The sequence below is a fragment of the Centruroides sculpturatus genome, unplaced genomic scaffold, assembly GCF_000671375.1.
Source record: "Centruroides sculpturatus isolate CEXI.00-Female unplaced genomic scaffold, Cexi_2.0 scaffold1041, whole genome shotgun sequence".
NCBI classification, from domain to species: domain Eukaryota; kingdom Metazoa; phylum Arthropoda; class Arachnida; order Scorpiones; family Buthidae; genus Centruroides; species Centruroides sculpturatus.
The window spans coordinates 84,254-108,004 of record NW_019385153.1 but is presented as its reverse complement, the minus strand read 5'-3'; the positions used below and the strand labels follow the sequence as shown (position 1 = coordinate 108,004).

General features: G+C 32.1%; 1 protein-coding gene across 3 annotated transcripts in view; it reads right to left on the bottom strand.

Moving 5' to 3' along the window:
* The window catches only part of LOC111635532 (dachshund homolog 1-like), a 107,082-nt gene that overhangs the window by 38,867 nt on the left and 44,464 nt on the right, over positions 1-23,751 (bottom strand). Inside the window, exons 2-3 of one of the 3 annotated variants that reach the window (XM_023380522.1) lie at positions 22,902-23,035; positions 5,282-5,579 (exon numbers count right to left, since the gene is read on the bottom strand). The exons of the other annotated variants lie outside the window; for them this stretch is intronic. Coding sequence (XP_023236290.1) covers positions 5,282-5,579; positions 22,902-23,035 — 432 coding nt within the window. The remainder of the gene's footprint in view (positions 1-5,281; positions 5,580-22,901; positions 23,036-23,751) is intronic. 3 annotated transcript variants of the gene reach the window in all.

Here is a 23,751-nt window from a genome sequence, read left to right as displayed (position 1 = left end):
GTTTAAACTTTTCAAGCTGCACTGACTCATTTTTGACGTCGAACACGTCAAACTATATTAATTAAACCCAATCTTTTATATAGCCTACGTATGGAAGTAAGTACTGTACGTCTGTGTGCCATAAAGAAAAGAAGAGCCAGTGTCACTTTTCAAATTGTTAAAAACCTCAACTCTAATGGAGAAATAACAATGTGTGAAGTAGCGAGCGCAAAAAGTCGCGAGATAAATGACAAACCCGTCATTAAGCTTATTTCTGTAGTTTTTCCAATGCTTAGTATGTCTCGCTCTGGGAATCATTAGCCGATCCCTTACTTTCGGGGTTCTAGACACACACAGACACTTGCTTACACTCACCTCGTCGTGATTTCAAAGAGGGGGGCACGGAAGAAAAAACAGAAAAGGGGGAAGGCTAAATTAAATTAATCCACGGACGCGAAATTAGTCGACTTTTTTTATATATATAATTTTTTTTATATATTTATTTTTTTTCCGTTCTTCCATTCTCTGCTTCCATTGCCCCCCCCCGTTTCGTCACTGTTAGCAAAGCCCGCAGATTTTTAACTGGAACGGAAAAAGGAGCGGAGTGGGGGGGTTGGAAAGATTTTTCACTTGCTTTTAATTATCGGTCTTTCCGACGGTTCTCGTTTGTTCTTTTCGCCAGCTGTTTTTGACACCCCCCCTCTTTCCATCTCTACATGCTCGCCCAAGACAATGAGAGAGACAAGGGCGTTTAATTTCGCTTCGTCCAACCGCTGAAAGGGCTGTTTTCCACAGCACTTGTTAATTTAAGTGGAGAAAGACGAAACAAAAGGACGAGGAAAGTGGTCCACAAAATACTATTGATTTAGTCGCTTGCCAGGATTCATCCAGTTGGAAACTAGTTCGAATATCCAAAATGTCTTAACTATCGTCCCCTAAAAGGGGGAGGCAAGCGTGTTTTTTTTTCTCCTAGACTACCGATCTCGCTAGACTAGGATCCATTAGATGTAGCTAGAAGGATATCTTTCTTGTCACTCCCCACCGAGATTTGCCAGTCTGAGAAATGGTTCTTGGTCGTAAGGGTTAAATTCATTTATCTGACCTAACGTGGGGTAGTGGCAAAGGTCATACTTCTTGACAGTCTAATCAGATGTTGACCCGAGGAGCTTTCACTCGCTTCTTCTTTTTCTATTCGCTTTATAATTGGATAAACAAATAAGTAAATGCGTTAAATTTGGTTCCGAAATTGAAATTTAGGAACCTAATTTTTCAATAATTTAATAATTTAATTAATATTTTAATAAATTAATTAAAAAAATGACTCTTTTAAAGCGTATGTCGCGCTTTATTTTTTATAAAAAAATTATTATTTATAAAAGTAATTTCCGGAAAAAGATGGTTTCCATAAACATTTAGAGTTTTTAAAACAGAAATTAATGAGTTTATTTATAAATCAATCTGTGTTTTCCACTAAATATTGCTAGAAATAAGTAAAGAAAGTTTTGTATGAAAGTTGAGATTTTCCTAAATGATTAAAATATATATAAACTTTTGTAGAAGATATTTTTATCAAGACGTTTACAGAATTTTAGAAAAATCATTGAGTGAGTTGCTAAGACGAAGAAATGATGAGAAAAGTGCTGACACCAAGTTTTCTCTCGTGTATCTTAATCAATAGAAGCTAGTTTCAAACGAGCAAAGATCAATGCTTTAAACCAAAAGTTTTGTGTATAAAAATCATACACTCGAAAAAGTAAACTTTTAAACTTATATAATAAAATAAAATAACAATAATTTTTTTAAAAAAAACTCGAAAACTTTTCCAACAGAACGAATTATTTATACCGTTATTAATGAGTTTAATAATAAACCAAGTGAATATTTTTTTACTTTAATCTTATAGTTTAATGAATTATAGTTGTAGCCAACTCAAAATGTAGACAACGTTAGCACGACTGTTAGAATTTTACTCACTTTACATCATTTTTAATAAAAATAACCAAAAGAAATTATAAAAAAAAAAAGAAAAACTCTTTGATGTTAGCCTGATATAGCGGCGGTTTCTTGTATAAATAATTAGGTTAAGTAAAATTAATGACGATCATGCAGATTCTTACCTTTTTACATCGACTCCCCCCCACCGGCTGAACTGTCAATTATCTTCCTCTTTTAGAGGAACACCGAAAAACACCCCCTACCACCACGCACCGCACCTCAGGGTTTAATTTGTAACGAAAGCTTTTATTCTTTGAATTTTTTTTTCTTTACTTGTTTCCTAATTCAACCTTCTTTCTACTAAAGTATTACTAATTATATTGTCCTTTTCCTGACTGTTCTATGTATAAGTGTAGAAGAAAAACACCAGCAGCAGCAGCAGCAGTAGTTGTTGTTCTAGAAGCAGTATCATCATCTTTCGAAATTATGCATCTTGATCATTTTTAATGCAGTAAACAAAACCTGAATTTTTGATCCTTAATCGTACTCGTTGGTAATTTCTTACAATAATATGAGAAGATGTTCTTCATCTAATTTAAATTTTCACTATGATAATCTAATTTATTCTAATGTTCGCTCTTACGGATGGGTAAATTATGTCGAAAGATAATGTGTCTGTGTATATATAGAATACTTAACAACAAAATGTCAGAATTTAAATAAAAATATTTTAAATATTTATATACACATATTAATAAAGACAATGATAATTTATAACCTCAAAATACATTCGAAAGATAAATTTACGACTTTAATTTAATTTAAGTAAACGTCACGTGACTGACTAACCGTTGAGGTATTTTTAAACCGCCAAAATTACGTCATGTCTGTCGCCGTTTGTGATTGATCAAAATCAGATGTCTCGTTTCAAACAAACCATTTACAGATAGGAAGATGGACCGAAAATGGCGTCGCGCAAACGGGATAATAATAATAATTATTATTATTAATTCTGTGCGTTAATAATAGGATTATTTATATTTTAATTTCGATTTTATAAGCCATATTTTACTTTAAAAAAAAAAAACATTATTTTCTCTGCATAGGTTATTAGTAACAGGGGTATTGGTAATATTTCAGATATTTTCAGCCTTATTCTATTATACCCATGTCATGACGTCATAAAGAGTAACCCCCGTTCGGTGGTCAGATAGACAGACGAGGGGGAGGGTAAAGCTAATATACCATCATATAGTGGATATCATATTTCTTAACTGGAACGTTTAAGCGACACCAAAAATGGTGACTCATTCGATTCTCGGCTTCCATCCATTTTAACTCCTCTTTTCCAAGAGCGAAAATCCCTTTGGGAATAGGACAGACGACTAATGCGAAATAACGAACAAAGAATAATTGTAAAGTATTCTGATTTATAAGTTTGGTAAACGTCATACTTCCTTTTTTTTTTGTTGTTGTTATTATTTTTTAAAATCTTCCTCATTTTCTATGGGATTTCTATTGAATTGTTTGATTCATTATTATTATTTTTTTTATTGNGGAGAGATACGTCGATTTAGTCATTGGCATATTTGTAACAGCATTTGTTAATTATGTTAAAGGTAAGGAATGGAAATGCCTATCTTACACATCAACAACTTTTTAAATTTCTCAACTTAGTTATTATTCTATTTGTTACACAAACGGGTTTTGTAGTTCGTTATAAAATATAAGAATAAATTCGAAAGTTTTGATATTATCTCGATAAACAGTCGTTGATCTATTGCATAAAATTATAAATAAAACGCTCGTTCTTTTATCCACTATAAAATATTCATAAGTAAGAAATATTTATTGTTAATTAATTGTAAAAAATAAAATGTTAATTTATTATTTTTTATTATAGAAAAATAGAGAATAAAATGTTCGTCTTTTATATAAAATATAAATTGTTCTATCATTAATTTGCTATAAGGGACTGTCTGTCCATAAATTACGTCGGCATTTTCCTTGAAATATTTACTCCTTCTCCCCCATTGTCCTATTGATAATTTGTCCAAGTTTCCGTAACCTCTCTTCGGACGTCCAACAAAACTCAATCCCCCTTAAAACCTTTATCACTTTATAAATAATAAAATGTATAAACTGTGTGAAATTCGATGAAATAAAACGGACGTCCATTAAACTTAAACCCCTCCCTCCCTTCCAGTATGGACGTCATTTATGGACAGCCCGTAAAAAAATGCGCATTGTCGTTAAGAAAACTAGAAATAAGCTCATTCATTCGTAACTTTATGTATATAAATAGATCATTCGTTAATACCTAGCAGCAAAAGTAAGTTTTGTTGAATCTCAGATCGAGAGAATCGATAAAAGTTTGAAGTATTTTGCTATAAAAAAATCCAAAAAAAAAATGAATTGATGTATTAGATAAATTAATATCGAAGGGTGAGAAATTGATAAGAAGATCAAATATAAAATTTCTTTTTTTAATGGAAATCCAAGTTGGTGATATTCACTAAACTCAAATTTATGTGACACAATAAAAATGACATATTTCAAAATTTCAAAAAAAACCTATTCAAAATTTAAATTATTAAATAAATTTACATAAAGTAAAGATGAAAATTTGTTTAAAAAATTTCTTACTCTACAGTTGTGGAGAATTTTCTTGTATATTTCTATATGCAACAGTTCATTTTTATGTACTGTACGAGAAGGAAATAAATATTATTTATAAAAATGGTGTATAAAAATAAAAATAATAGTTGTTTGTGATAAGAAACAATATCGTAAAATTAAAGAAGGAAAAGCAATTAAGAGAAAAGCATTTTGTAATTTAGCATTTGCAATAAATGCAATCATCTATATGGATTTAAGGCCTTTTGTTTTCTAATATGGAACGAGTGAATGTGGTAGATAGATCTCTTTTTAACGTACATTCGCGCCGTTTAACGTTATAAATTATTGTGTACACACGTACAACGTAATCTATAAGCATCTAACACGACATTCAAAGCAAACCATTAATATGTATTGTCGCCGACTGTTGGCTCCTTTTGATGTGCATCCTGGGGACTTCAGCCTACACGAGTGGAACAATCAGCGTTATAATATTGGCCACAAAACGAATATATTTATGACAAACAGATAAACATGTTGCCCAGACACGCTACTTGTTACACGAAACAGCGAGTTGAATGGGGGTGAAGTCTTAATGAGGAAAATTTGTTAGCAAACAGTGTTTCTATTATAACCCCAATCGATATAAAGCACACCATTTCTTTATTTTAAGGTATTTAAATATATATGCATATATTTATAATTTTTTAATATTCTAGAAGGACTCCTGTACTCGACGAGCACCTACCTTGATGACGTCATGAGGTCAGTAGGATGCGATTGCCTCTCTTTGATAACCGTCGTGTCGGAAGTGCGAGATGGGAGTCCGTGTTGCGAATGGGTGTGACTAGTGGCTGTGAGGGGTAGAGATACTGTGGCTGGTATCATAGAGTTGTGATGTGCCGCAGCATGGTTGAGAGCCATGAAAGGTAGTGGATTGATGTGAGGTGGGGCAGCTGTTGCGGCTGCCACGGCTGCTGCTGCTTGGGCTGCTGCATGATGACTATACCCGTTGGGAAGTATGTGCGTTTTGTCCAACCTTTCAGCTGTAAAATAAACAAATAAACAAATAAGAAATTGCACGGAATCAAATTTCGCGCGTTAAATCGATACTTTTATATATACACAAACCGTAAATTAAAAAACGAGATGGATAAAAAAATGAAGAAAATAAGTTTTATTATCGGCCATTGCCACAAGCTGTTGACGGAATTAAGACAGCAACTCATTTCACTCCATTAATTGCCGTTTAAAGCGGACAAATTAGGAGAAAGAGAAATTAAAAGTGTCTTTTTGCCCGGGCATTAAACACTAAGTTGAACTGTGCCCGCTGACGCTATTCCATTAAAACATCCCTAGGGAAGGCGGGGTAGTTTTCACAGAAACCTTTACCAATCAACCCAACCGGCTAAAACAAAATTTTCTGCATGTTTTTTTAATTACGTTTGCTGCCGTTTTCCGACTGCGACATATTTTAGCCACTCGGCACAAACCTTTTAATGTCGGGATAACTGTTTCCGCTAACTGGCACAAGAGGGCGGGAGAGAAAGCGTCAGGGCTCTTATATCTGGTCTCCCCCTCCCTACCGAAACTTTTAAATATTAAAATGAATGCCATGTATTTAAATAACAATGTTACACCGGAATACTTTATCATTAATTCATCCGAACGCTATGAAAATTAAAATTATATAAAAATAAAAGCGTTTCGTGGATTGTTTTCTTCTTATAAGTTTAAAGAGAATGAGTGTGAGATAGACAGAGAAGAGGTAACGCGCTTATTTAATAGCTCTATTTATTTTCTCATCCGACTAGTGTCTGTGGCATCCAGTTAACAAGTTATTGATTTCCGTTGTACAATTGTGAATAGACGTTGAGTTTATGGACGTTAGACAATATAAATAGTCGCGGCGTTACGTGAGAAAAGTGTCACGGTTGTGGTGAAAAATTAGTGCTGAAAAATCTCACCGCTCGATTTGATACAATGACTTAATATCAACCATAACCCGGGGCTAAGTTACGATTGAAAGAGGACTACTTGGCGTACCGACTATTTGTTAAGCTAACAATCGCACCGATGCACGCACCACACATCTCCGGTTGCTGGATTTAAATTTCACTTTCTCAAGGACTAAAAACGTCAGCCAAAAGGAACAGAAGAAAAAAACAGGTTACGGTTCTTTGGGGTTTCTAATCTTCTATTCGAAATGGAGGTGAGGTGAGTAATCCTGGATTTCCTTTAACGCCATCTGGTGCGAGAAATAAAAACTCACTTATAACACCAATAAATCCTTCCATTGGATTCCGTTTGTTCTGCAGGAAAGTCTTTTCTTCCGCATCCAGTGGGAATAATGTAAACAACGAGAGCATTTTCACCAATTGTCCTCGTTTAAGATCCCCTCCATTTATCATCCCAACAACATCCCCGCTCTTTCCACAAAGATGTTTATTATCTTCCCCTTTCTACCGCCGACGACATGAATTGCACAAAACTGTTTTTATCCCTACCGGCGTAGCAAATGATATAGAAAATAATACTTTACGCACTCGAAAGCAGCAGCGACTTCTCTTGTTTATCCAAAAAAAACTTTGAACGCTTTAATAATTCAATGTACTATAAATATACAATTTCCTTTTATCACTTTGAAATTAAAATCTTGAATGACTTGATTTAAGGTATGAAATACCCGAAAGATAGTTTAAGCAGATTGCACCTGATATAAGTACTTGTGTGCCTATTATGCTACAAAAATACAAGTTTTATCCACGAGATTTTGAAGGAAATCGTGTAGAGTTGAATGATGAGGGAAAGACACAAAAGTAACCAAGAAGCTGAGAATAGTAGCAAAACTCTTTACGTCATTATAGCCGCAGAAACAGGCTAAGTAAATGTTCTATTTGGCGTTATCGTGTCAGAAGCACGAAAGTTTGAGACTCCAGTTACACTCAAACCATTCGTCTCTGTCAAAATGATATCACTGCTTCCAGGCCTGACAACAAATAGGTCGTTTTAACAATATCGCATGGCCCCTACACACAAATACACACCCAACGGCCACAAAAAAGATAACTACCTCGTTCAGATACCATATTATTTTTTCTCTTTTTCCTCCCCTTCTCTTTCACTTTAGCTCAAAATATGGCCAATTTTATCAGACCCACGTTCTTTTTTTTTTTTATTATTATAATTGTAAATATAGTAATAAATTTCTAATGGACAAATGGTTAAACCAGTTTTTAGTTTAAGTAACGACACTCGCTCTATAACGAAAAGATGAAGATAAAAACTTGTCTACAACGGCACAGACAATGGAGTATAGAAAAGGGCAAGATAGACGAGTTGATGGCGTTAAAGGGGTGGACGGCAGTAATACACATCTGTCGTGACGCAATACCTTGTTAGGAGGGTTGTTTAACGTTTTTAGGAGTAATTTCTGTATTAATCGGCAGCCTAACGTGCTTATTTTATATGTCCCACTTTGATGAGTATCGATGTTTCTGCGTCAGGTTTCTCTCTTAAAGTTTGGCATTCGGGAAAAGTGTTTCGAAACTTTAATTAGATAAGATAAATAGCTACTAAATCCATAAATAGCATTGTCACATAAAAATGTAAGATATTTTTCGAATACGTTTGAAGTTAAGCAGGAGTAAGAAGATTGTTGTTACAACACACCACGTTGCTCTCTCTAATCATGGCAATATGGCCCATTAAACAAACGAAACTAAATAAACTAAAAAAAAAAGAGTGGAAGATAATAAACAAAACCTCATAATAAAGAATGAAAAAAAAAAAAAAAAAAGAGTGGAAGATAATAAACAAAACCTCATAATAAAGAATACAGAAATAGAAAGTTATTCCTAATTTTGACCCGTAGGTAACTTTATTTCATCACTCGTCCTTTTCGATAAGCAGCGGAGGATATTAATATTTTAAATATTTATATACACATATTAATAAAGACAATGATAATTTATAACCTCAAAATACATTCGAAAGATAAATTTACGACTTTAATTTAATTTAAGTAAACGTCACGTGACTGACTAACCGTTGAGGTATTTTTAAACCGCCAAAATTACGTCATGTCTGTCGCCGTTTGTGATTGATCAAAATCAGATGTCTCGTTTCAAACAAACCATTTACAGATAGGAAGATGGACCGAAAATGGCGTGGCGCAAACGGGATAATAATAATAATTATTATTATTAATTCTGTGCGTTAATAATAGGATTATTTATATTTTAATTTCGATTTTATAAGCCATATTTTACTTTAAAAAAAAAACATTATTTTCTCTGCATAGGTTATTAGTAACAGGGGTATTGGTAATATTTCAGATATTTTCAGCCTTATTCTATTATACCCATGTCATGACGTCATAAAGAGTAACCCCCGTTCGGTGGTCAGATAGACAGACGAGGGGGAGGGTAAAGCTAATATACCATCATATAGTGGATATCATATTTCTTAACTGGAACGTTTAAGCGACACCAAAAATGGTGACTCATTCGATTCTCGGCTTCCATCCATTTTAACTCCTCTTTTCCAAGAGCGAAAATCCCTTTGGGAATAGGACAGACGACTAATGCGAAATAACGAACAAAGAATAATTGTAAAGTATTCTGATTTATAAGTTTGGTAAACGTCATACTTCCTTTTTTTTTTGTTGTTGTTATTATTTTTTAAAATCTTCCTCATTTTCTATGGGATTTCTATTGAATTGTTTGATTCATTATTATTATTTTTTTTATTGGTTTTTTCGATTTATTATGAAGCCGAATCGCTTTAAATATATTTCTAATGTGTGCCTTTTTTTTGAAAAAAATGAACCTTTTTATTATTGTAATAAAGCACTTTCGAAAAATAAGCGTTGTCGCTTGTAATTGTCGCTAGTTTTTCTTAATTAGCTGATCTTTTTGTTTCAAAAACGCTTTTTTCTTTTATTAATGTTTAAAACATTACTTTTTCAAAAATCCTTCTCCGTTTTTCACAAAAAATTATCTGCAAAGAATCAATTGTTTCATAATTGAGCCTTACTTAAAATTAATATTTTATTTATATAAAAATCCTTTTGTTAAATAAAATAAAAGTTCAAATTTGTTTGAAAAAGAGCGTTTTATAATAATAATAAATAAAAAATATGAAGTTTTTAGTTGTTCATTTATAAAGGCTTATTTAAAAAGGTTATGAAGGTTCATTTAATAAGGTAAAAATAATTCTTGCTTAATTGTAAACAAATACTATTTTTCATAATAAAATGCGTTTTTATTGTATTAAAAAATAAGTCTTATTAATATAATTAAATTTCTTCGAAAATGTTAATAATATAATTTAATTGTTAATATATTTACGTTTTTATATAAAAATATGAAATTTTTTAACTTTAAATTTATTCTAACAACAGTTAATTTAAATTGTGATGAAATCAAATAATGGCACAAAACGGTCGAGTTAACAAAAAGAAGGAAAAAAATTGAAATTTTTTTGAAGAAGATAACGAGGAAGTACGAGTGATAGCGCGTTTATGAAAGTGATGCTTCCTTCCAGAGCTTTCAGAGGATTCGGAGGTGTGTCCTTTGAACATTGGCAATTTACGAGCACCTCCGACGTGAGACTTTAAAAGTCTACACAAAAACGGATCAAACACGAATTTGTCACGTTAAAACATGGCCTTTTTACCATCGATTGGCCTAATAATTCGACACATGGTAGACTTGAACGGTGCTCAACGAAAGCCTTTTCTTAGAGCCTTTTATTTTGCATCGATGGCTTCCTATTGTAGTAACAGATCCCCATATACCAACGTGTCTAGACAAATTGACAATGTCAATCAAACGAGAAAACTCGACATTGCCAACCAAAAGGATCTTTTATCTTTTTTTTTTTTTTTAAGCAATAGCCAAGCGACGTATATAAGTGGCCACAATAGGAAAAGATGCAGAGTCATACCGATATCCCTGTGTAAGGTTGGAGACCACAATGTCCCGTCAAGCTACCTATAACATGCCTTACGGGCATACATCTCCCTTCTTCATTGACGTACTGTGTCTTATCGCCGTATCAAATCGTCTTCACAATACTTGATAAGGTTCGGGCCCCGAAGGGGAGGGACGTCATCGTGCAATGTCCGTATTGCAGTTTTGTTCGAACGTTTCTGATGTCCTTCCCTACAATCCTCATCCCCTATATGTCGGGTTGTGTGTCTTATCAAAGCTATCGAGAGCACGAATGCCCCCAGTTACAGTCCAATCTGATCAAATCTTTCGGGGCAAAAACGTCAACTTCTAAAAAAAAAGAAAAAAAAATGTGAAGGTCACGAATCGTCAGGTATAATCTAGACGTAGCTGGTGTGTCTCCGAGTGACGTCACTTAACTTTACCACACGAGTAATGGGTTGCAAGTCCCCTATCTTCTAACATTTCTTGCAATTTACGGCAATACCTAAGTTGCGTGTAGCGTAAAACGTAACTTATACAAATTTCTAACTTAGCATCACTTAAAAGTACATTTTTAACAACGTCTGATGGGTTTTGCATTAGTAAAACTTTAAAAAATAAAAGAAAAAAAGGCAGGCATTAGTTGTATTTTTTTGAAGCGTTAAAAAAAAAGAGATGAATAAGTACAAGAGCGGGATACATTATTCATCTTGTTTTTATATAGAATTGTGTAATGTAAATGATGCAGAGTACATTATAAAAATGACAATAAATACATAATATTTATGACTTCTAAAACAGTGTTAAAAATTTTTTTTGAAACAATTTTTGTACATTTTCAAGATAAATTGTAATCAAGACCTCCTCGTTGTTCTAGAAAAATTTATATTTATAATGTTTACAGTTTGAAATTCGAATCAAGACTAATATTTTAAAACATTTCTTCGTGTGATAAAAAACGAAAATTAATTAAAATTTGGCAACTGCCATTGTTAAACGATCGAGTCCATGGTTTATGGAGTGAAGAAATAATTAAAACTCTCAAAGATCTATTCAAATGAAGATTTTTGAATAATTTTAACTAATTTTTATACTTATTTTGCATTTTTTTCAGTACATTATCTAATTTAAAATTCATTTAAAAATTAAAATTAAATTTTATATCTTATAATTTTTACAAATCGTTACAACAAACTCTTTTAAGATTTATAACTGATAAGAAAATGCTACACTAAAAAAAAAAAATGGCATGCAATTTTATTTTAGATTAATTTGTTACGAATAATTGTCAGAAATATTATAAAACAAGTTTTAATATTTTAAAGAGTTTCTCTTGTTTAGAATTTTGTAAATTTAAAAAAAATCTCATCTACTTAATCGAGTTGGAAAAGAGAAAATGTAAGTTAATATCTCTTGAGTAAAGCTTTCCGATCAAAGTAACCGTGAATTTATCTATTTTTATTGATTTAATTTATTTTCAAATAAAATTTTGATATATCTATAAAATGATTTTTAAAATAATTATCTTTTTTTTTAATCATATTTCTTTGTCAGAAAGCGATAAATTGATCCTTTATCTCGAGAGATTTTGGTACTTCTTTATCGTTATTGAAACTACTGCGATTCTTCTACCTATTAAGATAATCGAAACTTCGAGATAATAGACAATTTTTGATAAAAATAAAGAAAAAAAAAGTTCATTTTTTACAAGCGATACTAAAAATTCATAAAAACAAGCTTTGATCAAGTAGCAATTTTAATGATATATTTCTTAACAATCTTCAAGTTGTTCCTCGTAAGAAACTCATATCAATTTCATTTAAGACTAAATATAATCCTTTCTATACGAAGTATATCTATTTAACCTATATATATATATAGTTTATAAATATAAAAAATGATAATTATATCTACAAATTTGAATATTTTAATATAGGTTTATTAAGATTTTAATGAGGAAAATGACCTTTAAAGTAGTAAAAACGTCGTGTAGATATGGTATTTATAATATTCGAATTTTGTATATATTTATACGAATTCATTTATTAAATAAAATGCTAATTGGGTAGTAAATTAAAAAGTGAATGAGGGAGTTCTTACCTGTGATATGTCCGTTTTCGTAGCTGGAATAGTCGGAGTCCAAACGAGATTTCTTCAAGAGCATGTTGTGATTGGCAGGGCTATGATTGAGTCCAACCATGGTGGCACGTTTCGGTGGTCTTCCAGGCCTGGAACTGAATGGTTAGAGAGGCCAGTTACGTCGGACAGAACATGGCATTCCTCCACCGACCTTAAGCCTATGTTATCTACGAAATCAGCTCAAAATAATATCAAGTTAATCAAATTGAACTGATTCATAAATGATTCATTCATTCAAACATAGAACTTAGTTTTGTTTGGAGTATGCTTTGGCCTAAATTTTTACTAAGAGTTAATTTATTTTAACTCTTAGATATTCATTTGTTTAAAATTTGTAATTACGTAACAAAGAGCGAGATTACATTCACGTGTTTTGTAACGGGTTAGTTTTTGTCACGTGATTACAAATTTAAAATTTAGTATAATAACCGTAACACGTTAGTAGAGTTAATATTATTTTTTTTTAAATTATTATATTTTCGTATACATATAAAAGAAAGAACATTGTTTTTTTTTGCAAATATTTACTTAAAAATTTACTTTTCGCGAAACTAATAAAACTTTTAGATCTTTGATCTACACCATAAAAAAATCGCATCAACTTGGTGCTACAACCATTTTTTCTTATATTATTTAAGGGTATGGGACCTATATTTAGAGCGAAATTCGATACGGTCCAAAGAAGGGTGGCCCTATAGAAAAGATGCATAACGAATGAACTTCAAAAAAAAAAAGGAAAACTCTATTACTCTTACGGTTGTTATAATGGCAATAGCTTTATTCTGTGCAAAAACGTATAAAGAAAAATCAAGAAAACATAGCAGAAAAGACAGCTAACCTCATTCTACAGATCAACTCCTATCACGTATGCAAAGAACCAAGTGAGAAACTTAAAAATTCTATATAGTGAGAGAAGGGAGATTATCTGGCAGACGTCAACTGCGTGTGAAATCTTGTCAATTTGGCAGCATGAATATACTGAAGCTGTCTTTCCTTTATATTCATTGACTGAATACTCGTCTCTTCTGTTTTTCTTTAAAACATTTTATTTATATTGAGAGATCCTCGTCAGGGAGTATTTCCAAATATAAAAAAAAAGGATATTGAAGTTTTATGAAAATTTTTATCCATCTCAAACTTTTCTTATTTTTTTTGCAACTTTAATTGAGTGAAGAACTTATACCAGTTGCTCTTCGGATGTTGGTCTACCATGCATTGTTGAATTGGCATATAAATGTGGATGCGTGCATGATTTATGGGTCTTTATCATTGAAATATCCTAAGATATTTTAAATTGTGCAATTCTTTTATATTGTTTAATAACTCGTTAGATCTATAAGAGTGTGTGATAGATAATTTATATCTTAATCTAAAATTTAAACTTCCGACAAAGTCTAAATACAACGAATTCGCTGCTCTAATTTAAAAAATTGGACTTGTGAAGCAAAATCTATCATCATTTCTTCTTTCAGAAATACAATTATAGCTAGAATAACGCTTACCAAAGCATAACTCAAAGAAATAAAGATAATATTATTCAGAATGTCGTCAACTAAGAGGAGCGATGCTAACAAAACGTGCGATTTCGAGTTGATAACACGCATCTCACCAATATATAGTAGGGTTTAAAAAAGAGTCTATTGTCTAATGTGGCATATTGATGAGGGGATCGAATCAAATTCCTCCCCTAACAGACAAGAAAATCGATATTTTTATGGTGGTAAGGGGGGCGAAAGCAACCCTATGCAGATTACATATGGAACTTAGACATTGTCAACGGATCTATTGCCAATTATTGAAGAACAAAGTGAGTAAAAAGCCACAGACATGCTCAGCAACAGGTACTTCTCATGTTCCACCCACCAATTTTCGTTTCTTTTTCATAAAAAGAGGAGAAGAAGCAAAGAACCAGATCGATGTTACGAAGTATGGGATTTCTGGAAGGGATTTTGACGTGAAAATTGTCTTAATCAGGAGGTGATATCTGAGACCCGTGCAGCGATTAACTCCTTTTTATGCTGACCAATTTGCAGTCCTCTTCCGGGACAAGCTGATTACGTTGCCTACAAATATTTACTTCGCCGTTTTTTTCAGCTATAACCCTAAACCTCAAGTGACGTGTTGTTTACAAGCTGTGCACGTAACAGGACTCTTCGCCCGAAGGTTTGTTATGGGGCTAAGCTTCAATAAAGACTGTTTCTGGGCATCGTATGACGTATTGATTGTAATTTTATGAAGTGAACACTTTTTGGAGCATCTTTTCTTTATTTTCTGACAAATTTTCTGATGAAGAAGTTTTTAATTAGCTAAAACTCGGTGTGAGCTAGTTAAAAATGGCTGCAATCAACGGATTAAAGGTTTAATTGGAAAAATTCTTTAATTAATGTCGAGATGACTAAAGATATTTTTATAGTTTTGCCGTAGACGAATGTTTAAGACAATAACGGGACAATGGAGAAAATAGTTTAAAGATGGAAACCACGTTATATATAAAGGGAGAGCATTAATCACCATCAACATTTGGGTGGTTTGAATATTTTAAATTTAAATGAATCTTGGGAACGAGGCGTTCACTTCTCTTCTCTAGCTAATAATTCACAAATATGCCCAGGGATGATGGGCAATGTAACTAAATTGATTATCCAAATATAAGGTAAATGGATGTAGAAGATAACTCAACAGGACCCATAAGTATATACTCGAGGGAGTCGTTCTCAATCTTTTCTGTTCCTGGAGGATGCACTGCGGACATCGGACTAGAAGTCATTAACAGAAATTAAATAGCCGAGGAACAGCCTTTAGGTGAAAAATTAACCCCTCACCCGAGTATCAATCTCAACTATGGAGACAAAACTCTCACACAACGGATTCTACAACCCCTTTAGTAGTTGCTTCAACTTTCCCTAGACACTAGGGGTGTTGCTGAAGGCAATAAGTCAGGCTGTCAGTAGAAGCCATGCCAGCAGGGATTCTTATCTGCAAAACACGTTTTGGCCATTTTCTCGCCGTTAGTGTGTGGCAGGGTCTCAGAGGCCGATGTTAAAGAATGTCTTGCGGTTTTACACTAAACACTCGCACTCGAAACTGCTTTCTATGGCATCGTTTAAAATCCCTGTTATCTCGGTTCTCTGGAGTCAAAGCTAATTTCTATACTCTCCCTTTCTAGCTGGCTAATAGTCGGTGCAACGTTGTCCCATCTGCACCTGTGACAACTTAAAATAATAGTTTCGTGTTTAGTTAAGCACGAAACAAGACGCTTCGGGACTCATTCACACTAACATATTCGACACTTTTGTTTATCTTGAAATTTTTCTCCGTAGATGCGATGAGAGAAAGCTAGCAACAGGAAGAAGCCAACTTTCACTTCATCACATTTCCTTCTCTCTTATAATGCTACTTTTTTCTCTATCAATAAACGTCAATAACGCTACAAATAGATGCGCATTATATGCTAACAGAAAATCAAAATGCCTTAGAAAACTTACTGAAAGTTCAAAATGATGTTTACAATAGCTACGAGATAATTATAACATATAAGCGAATATAGAAAAATTTTATTCTAAGAAAATTAAATGGGGAAAGACAATTAAATAGAGATAATAACCGTAAAAGAATAAAATTGCAAATATAATGATAATAAAGAAAAAAGAATTTATCTTAAACACGAAACTTAAGTTAGAAGACGATCCTAATCATCAAAGTAATTATAAAATCGACTCGAATCTATTCATAAAAGTTTTACAGCTGATCAAATTATAAATAACCATTCGCTAGTATAAAACTTTTACCGCTTCACCAAACAACAATAAGCAGTTTGATCGGCTAAAAGGAATACTTTAAGCTGCCATTGTGTCAGATTTGGCATCCGATTACTCTATATCTCCCCCCGAGGTTTTTCTCAGTTCACTTGATAGACTGCAAAGTAATATGATATCCACAATACACAGACGCACACACACACACAGACACACAGACACACACACATACACACGCATACATACATATTATATATATATATATATAGGGAAAGCGTCAACACGTTATCGTATAGCTAGTGCAAATTCTTTAGACTCGGAATTAGGTTATTTCATCGCAGTACAAGGATGGGTAGGGAACGAATTAATCAAAGACGGGAGTCGAGATTAATGAAGGTTCTATCCAATCTCGCATCTAGTCGCGGACAACTCTGTAAAGTTGTTAATTAATTCTGACCCGTCTAGAGGTGTGTTTAACAAAGCACGTCAAGACAGACCCTCAGCCAACACATAAATCAGTTTATATGTATGTGTGTATGTTGGTTGTTTTCCCACCCGCTGCCAAACGGCTCCGAAACAAAATAAAAAGAAAAAAAAAAGAAAAAAGATCTCGCAAACCGAATATACCATCTGGATGGGTTCGCACGCTTCAGTCTTACGTCAAATTTACAACTTTATTAAGCACCCCCGAATGGCACGATAGTACTAGGGCTTCTAAGTTAGAAGTTTTATTAAGGTTACGTAGTTTTATGACGCTTCGCGTGTTACTATAAGCTTTAAGGAGATAGTGTGTTGATCCATTTATTGCTTAGGTTTTATATATAGATATATATATATATAAAAATATAGAAAAGGGGAAAAGCGAAAAAGCTATCAATCGCCTCTTTCTAACAACTAAACTTTACCCCGATAACCAAGGTTTAAAATCGGTTCTATATGGCTTTTTCGGCAGCTGTCTACCTGATAAACATTGATACTCCCTTGGAGTTATATAAGATTTTGTGTTTATATATATATATTAATAAATACATATATATTACGGCTACGTTTCTGCAGTTACAGTTGGGAATTGGTACATAACAAGCGGTGAGTCACGTGCTTAAATTAGCCACCGTGGGAAGTACAATCAAAGTGTAAGAGTTCTAGGAATAAAGAGTTGGCTTCAAGGATGGATAAGTAGATGATTAGCATCGTGGAATGCGGGAATATCAAATGAAAGAACAGGGAAAAAAACAATCGTGTGGGAACTTAATCATTCTTAACTTATTAGGAATTACAATCTATTAAATTCTAAACTATAATAGTTTAAACCATTTAAGTCGCTTTATAACATATGAGAATCGCTAAATATAGACATAAAAATAATTAATTTTATGTGTAGATACGTGATAAAACTATTTGACAAATTGAGAAGAACCCACAATTTAGAAAAATTAACGAGAATAATTTATTTAAATAACGAAGTCAAGAATCGCAGTGCTTAAAATGCGACTCAGAAAATTCAGATTTTAATGATTTTAAATAAAAAGAAGTCTTGTAATTTAAAAGTAGACCTATAATTCAAGCAAGTTTAATCAATTTTAGGCCTACAGATGTCTCAAAAAGTTGCCATAAATAGCCCACATAACGCAGAAACACCCACAATTTATAAAGTTAACAAGGACGTTAACGATGATGCCAGGTTTTTATATATAAAACGTGTAGAAATAAGAAAAAGAACATAAATAAAATTAATCTATGATGATGAAGACATAAAATACATTAAAACTAGTTTGGATTATATAAAAAAACCTTTTTAAAAATACTTTATTCTAGGAGATAGATGCACTTAAATGCTTCGGAACAATGAAAATCGATCGAGTAAACCAATAAGAAATGAAATTATGCATTTGTTCAAGGACAATTTTATAAATAACATATTCAAATATTCGTAAAATTTGCTTTCGGGTATTCTAATATGCATATTTAAAGAAATTTGTACGAATAATCGATTCGATTTATTAATAATCGAAGCGAAGCAATAATAATAACAATAGTTATAAATGATGATGACGTATCGGCATTTAACAGTTATTATGCTGTATAAACTATTGTTTGATAGAACTCGCTCTTAAATGCGTCTTGAATCAATAAGGACCTCTATCTGAGTTACTATGTCTACAGGAAGTACATTAACACCGTTTCGGAAGTGCGTATATACATCCGGTGTGGCACTGTTTTCCGTCCGATTCTTATTTCTCAAACGAATATTGCCCTATAGTTAGGATACCCTCTCGCAAAATCGACTCTTAATGCTTTCTAGAAAAGCGTCAACGTATTAGTTCTTTCCGTCTGTTAACAGTAGAAGAAGCAATTAATGTTAACTATAGAGGAAACGGTTTTTAAATGTCATCTATTGTTAATTGTAACGAACAATTTATATTAATTGTAATTAACTTTAATGATTCTAGACAATAAAAAAATAAAATTATATATTTATAATTTACTGGAGAAACTCTCAAAAAAAGTAATTATTAATTTTAATTTTATGCATCTGAATAATATATATATATTATTATATTTTTAAAAGTTGAAGATCCGGATAACGTACTTGTGGAATCTGGCCTCCTGTTGTTAAGTCCTCTCTTTAAAAAGCTGGCATATGTCTAACGAGAATAATGGAAGCATTCTTCGTTTGTCATTCAACATTTCAACAACATACAAGACATGAATAAGAAGACCCACTATTCTTAGAGAACGTGTCTAAAAAGCGGATTAAAGAGAATTTCTTTCATTTGCGACTTTGCCTAACTCTGTGATAAATTGTTCACTTTTGATATATATTTCCCCCCTTTCCTGCTCTTCTTTCTTTAAACCCCCCTCTCCCTATTAAAGTAAGCTATCATCTGTTGTATCCGGATATTAACAAGTTATCTTGAAGTTAGAGTTGAGTTTGTAAAAATCTAACTCGATACGATGTAGGGCCTACATGTGTTTCTATGCTAGTATATCTCTATTGATTAGCGAGGTAGTTTTTGTAGATTGATAAATCCCTTTCTACCTACGAGTAACAACACAGGTACCGTCTGCCATCTGGTGTTCTTACTTTCCTTTAGGGCAATCGCGCTATTAACTTACCTATTCTGTAGGATAGTGAGATATAATTTTATCGCTTTATCCTTTGTTTGAGAAAACTTAAAGTGTGCTAGATTTTCTACATTTTTTTTTTTTACTCATTTATAAGTAACGGATTAATTAAGGTAAGTTCCGGATATGTTATGTTTGTGCTTCCTGTCCACGCGCACCCCCCTCTTTCTAGCATCGACTATTGATTACCGCAAGGAGCTGGGGGTGGTGTAATGAACCGATCCGAAACAAAGAAACCAGTCGAAACACGGGGAGGTGGGCGCCAGAATTATGACGTTTTTGTGTCGCATTCAGCGGCTGAGTAGACCTCCAACGGTGCACCATCACCAATCGAGTCTAACCACCCTATCCTTTTCTATAAAGGGCACCGATGCTCTTCCCTCTCGCACACTCCATCAACAAACAGCAAAAAAGTGATTTATTAATATAACATATCCTTTCTTTACTCTTAGTGCATTAATTTCTATTGCTAGAGTTTGAAAAAAAAGGTATTCAAAAGATAAATTTTCTGACAAGAGTATGAGTTATGAATGCTATATATTTTTTTTTTTTTTAAATATAATATTTGATTTCTCAAGTTTGCCATTTGTACAGATGAACTGTCAAAAATACACGTTTTCCTATCATGAATTATATATTAGTGTAAGAGCCGACTTCTTTTTCTGTGGTTTAATATTGACAAAAGCGTCATGCCAATGGACAATTAGAAACTCTTCTATATCAAGTCAAACATTTTCTTTTTCCTCTTTTTTTTTTTCTTTTGCTCTTTAAAATTTATTAGTAAATAACACTCTGGCCCGAAGCTATCATAAAGAGCAAAACAATTTGATTTTGTTATTTTTTCCCACACTTTACTGTTGTTGACTCTAGTTATTTAAACTCCATCTTCAAACCGTCTTCTCGACTACTCGTGTATTTGCGGTAGTACAAGCAAAATAATTCGATTTTCTTTGTTGACAATATGTAAAATTCTTCGATTAATCACTTTCGATCATACAATTCTAACCCACTTTCTATAAGAAAATATAATGTTTATATATACATAAACCACACAAACACAATCATACTGGAATACTGTTTTCTAGAAAATAATAATTGATAATTGCGCGCTCCAATTATAACATTTTATATCTGTATAATAAAAATACTTGTGAATTTTTTGAATTAAAATAATTTTTAGGAGAAATTTTCTCAAATGTCATATGAAAATTGCCATTTTCCGTATTCTTAACTGATAAATTTGTTAATAACACTTTCAATTTCCAAGGCCTAATTATTGTCAATGGCAAATCAATACATCTAGAGGTCCTAAGTACTAGCTAATTCTAAGGCCTCTCAATAGGATTTATTATACAATTACTTCTGTTTGGGACTTCTTAAACTTGGAGGCCCAAGCAAACGATTAAAAGATAGGCCCTAACCCGCCACCGATTATCAACAAGACTTTACACTTCTAAATTTTTGTAATAATAAAAATTTAAGCGTAATTATCAAAGGTTTCCTTCAGGCCTGCATATTAAATTCGCAGATCTACGTAAAAACTTGAGATAAAAGTATAATTTCGAATGCAGCATCACACAAACTTACGATAAGATTAAAGAGCCTAGTTATCATTTTGTATTTAAAAAGTCAGCTGCAAAGTCAATATAAACATATATCTTCGTATAACGGAACATTTAACCGGAAATATCTGTCATTTGGAACCCAGTTAAAAACTATACAGCTCAAAACGGGTGTCCACACTTTATAGACTAATTAGATAAAAACGGATAAGCGCAAGTATAATTGGTGGTTTGTAAAACTACAGGTGAGCGAACAATAGCCACGATATCATGTCAAAACTAAGAATGGGGAAACAATATTTACCCGCAGGATATAAAGGAAGCTCGGTAATAACCTGATAGTTATTTGTGTTTTCAGTCCGATAGCCACCTACACGATTCGTCATTGGCAATAGAAACAACATACAAAAGGATCGCCTTGGGGTAGAAACGGTAATGATTTTAAGTCAATTATTATCAATAGACAATTGCTACAGTTAAAATACATACATTTTTTTATATCCTTCTTCCTTCTACATACAGCATAATCCTGAAAATTATACGTTATAATGGTGTAGAAATGTAACAACAGGAAATTTGTTGCACTTATAAACTCTTACACTTACTTTTTTTATGCGTATATATACGTTAATTTATCTACTGTCTAAAATGCGAATTAAAACATTATCACCTAAAAGCTGGCATATGTCTAACGAGAATAATGGAAGCATTCTTCGTTTGTCATTCAACATTTCAACAACATACAAGACATGAATAAGAAGACCCACTATTNGAAGAAATAATTAAAACTCTCAAAGATCTATTCAAATGAAGATTTTTGAATAATTTTAACTAATTTTTATACTTATTTTGCATTTTTTTCAGTACATTATCTAATTTAAAATTCATTTAAAAATTAAAATTAAATTTTATATCTTATAATTTTTACAAATCGTTACAACAAACTCTTTTAAGATTTATAACTGATAAGAAAATGCTACACTAAAAAAAAAAAATGGCATGCAATTTTATTTTAGATTAATTTGTTACGAATAATTGTCAGAAATATTATAAAACAAGTTTTAATATTTTAAAGAGTTTCTCTTGTTTAGAATTTTGTAAATTTAAAAAAAATCTCATCTACTTAATCGAGTTGGAAAAGAGAAAATGTAAGTTAATATCTCTTGAGTAAAGCTTTCCGATCAAAGTAACCGTGAATTTATCTATTTTTATTGATTTAATTTATTTTCAAATAAAATTTTGATATATCTATAAAATGATTTTTAAAATAATTATCTTTTTTTTTAATCATATTTCTTTGTCAGAAAGCGATAAATTGATCCTTTATCTCGAGAGATTTTGGTACTTCTTTATCGTTATTGAAACTACTGCGATTCTTCTACCTATTAAGATAATCGAAACTTCGAGATAATAGACAATTTTTGATAAAAATAAAGAAAAAAAAAGTTCATTTTTTACAAGCGATACTAAAAATTCATAAAAACAAGCTTTGATCAAGTAGCAATTTTAATGATATATTTCTTAACAATCTTCAAGTTGTTCCTCGTAAGAAACTCATATCAATTTCATTTAAGACTAAATATAATCCTTTCTATACGAAGTATATCTATTTAACCTATATATATATATAGTTTATAAATATAAAAAATGATAATTATATCTACAAATTTGAATATTTTAATATAGGTTTATTAAGATTTTAATGAGGAAAATGACCTTTAAAGTAGTAAAAACGTCGTGTAGATATGGTATTTATAATATTCGAATTTTGTATATATTTATACGAATTCATTTATTAAATAAAATGCTAATTGGGTAGTAAATTAAAAAGTGAATGAGGGAGTTCTTACCTGTGATATGTCCGTTTTCGTAGCTGGAATAGTCGGAGTCCAAACGAGATTTCTTCAAGAGCATGTTGTGATTGGCAGGGCTATGATTGAGTCCAACCATGGTGGCACGTTTCGGTGGTCTTCCAGGCCTGGAACTGAATGGTTAGAGAGGCCAGTTACGTCGGACAGAACATGGCATTCCTCCACCGACCTTAAGCCTATGTTATCTACGAAATCAGCTCAAAATAATATCAAGTTAATCAAATTGAACTGATTCATAAATGATTCATTCATTCAAACATAGAACTTAGTTTTGTTTGGAGTATGCTTTGGCCTAAATTTTTACTAAGAGTTAATTTATTTTAACTCTTAGATATTCATTTGTTTAAAATTTGTAATTACGTAACAAAGAGCGAGATTACATTCACGTGTTTTGTAACGGGTTAGTTTTTGTCACGTGATTACAAATTTAAAATTTAGTATAATAACCGTAACACGTTAGTAGAGTTAATATTATTTTTTTTTAAATTATTATATTTTCGTATACATATAAAAGAAAGAACATTGTTTTTTTTTGCAAATATTTACTTAAAAATTTACTTTTCGCGAAACTAATAAAACTTTTAGATCTTTGATCTACACCATAAAAAAATCGCATCAACTTGGTGCTACAACCATTTTTTCTTATATTATTTAAGGGTATGGGACCTATATTTAGAGCGAAATTCGATACGGTCCAAAGAAGGGTGGCCCTATAGAAAAGATGCATAACGAATGAACTTCAAAAAAAAAAAGGAAAACTCTATTACTCTTACGGTTGTTATAATGGCAATAGCTTTATTCTGTGCAAAAACGTATAAAGAAAAATCAA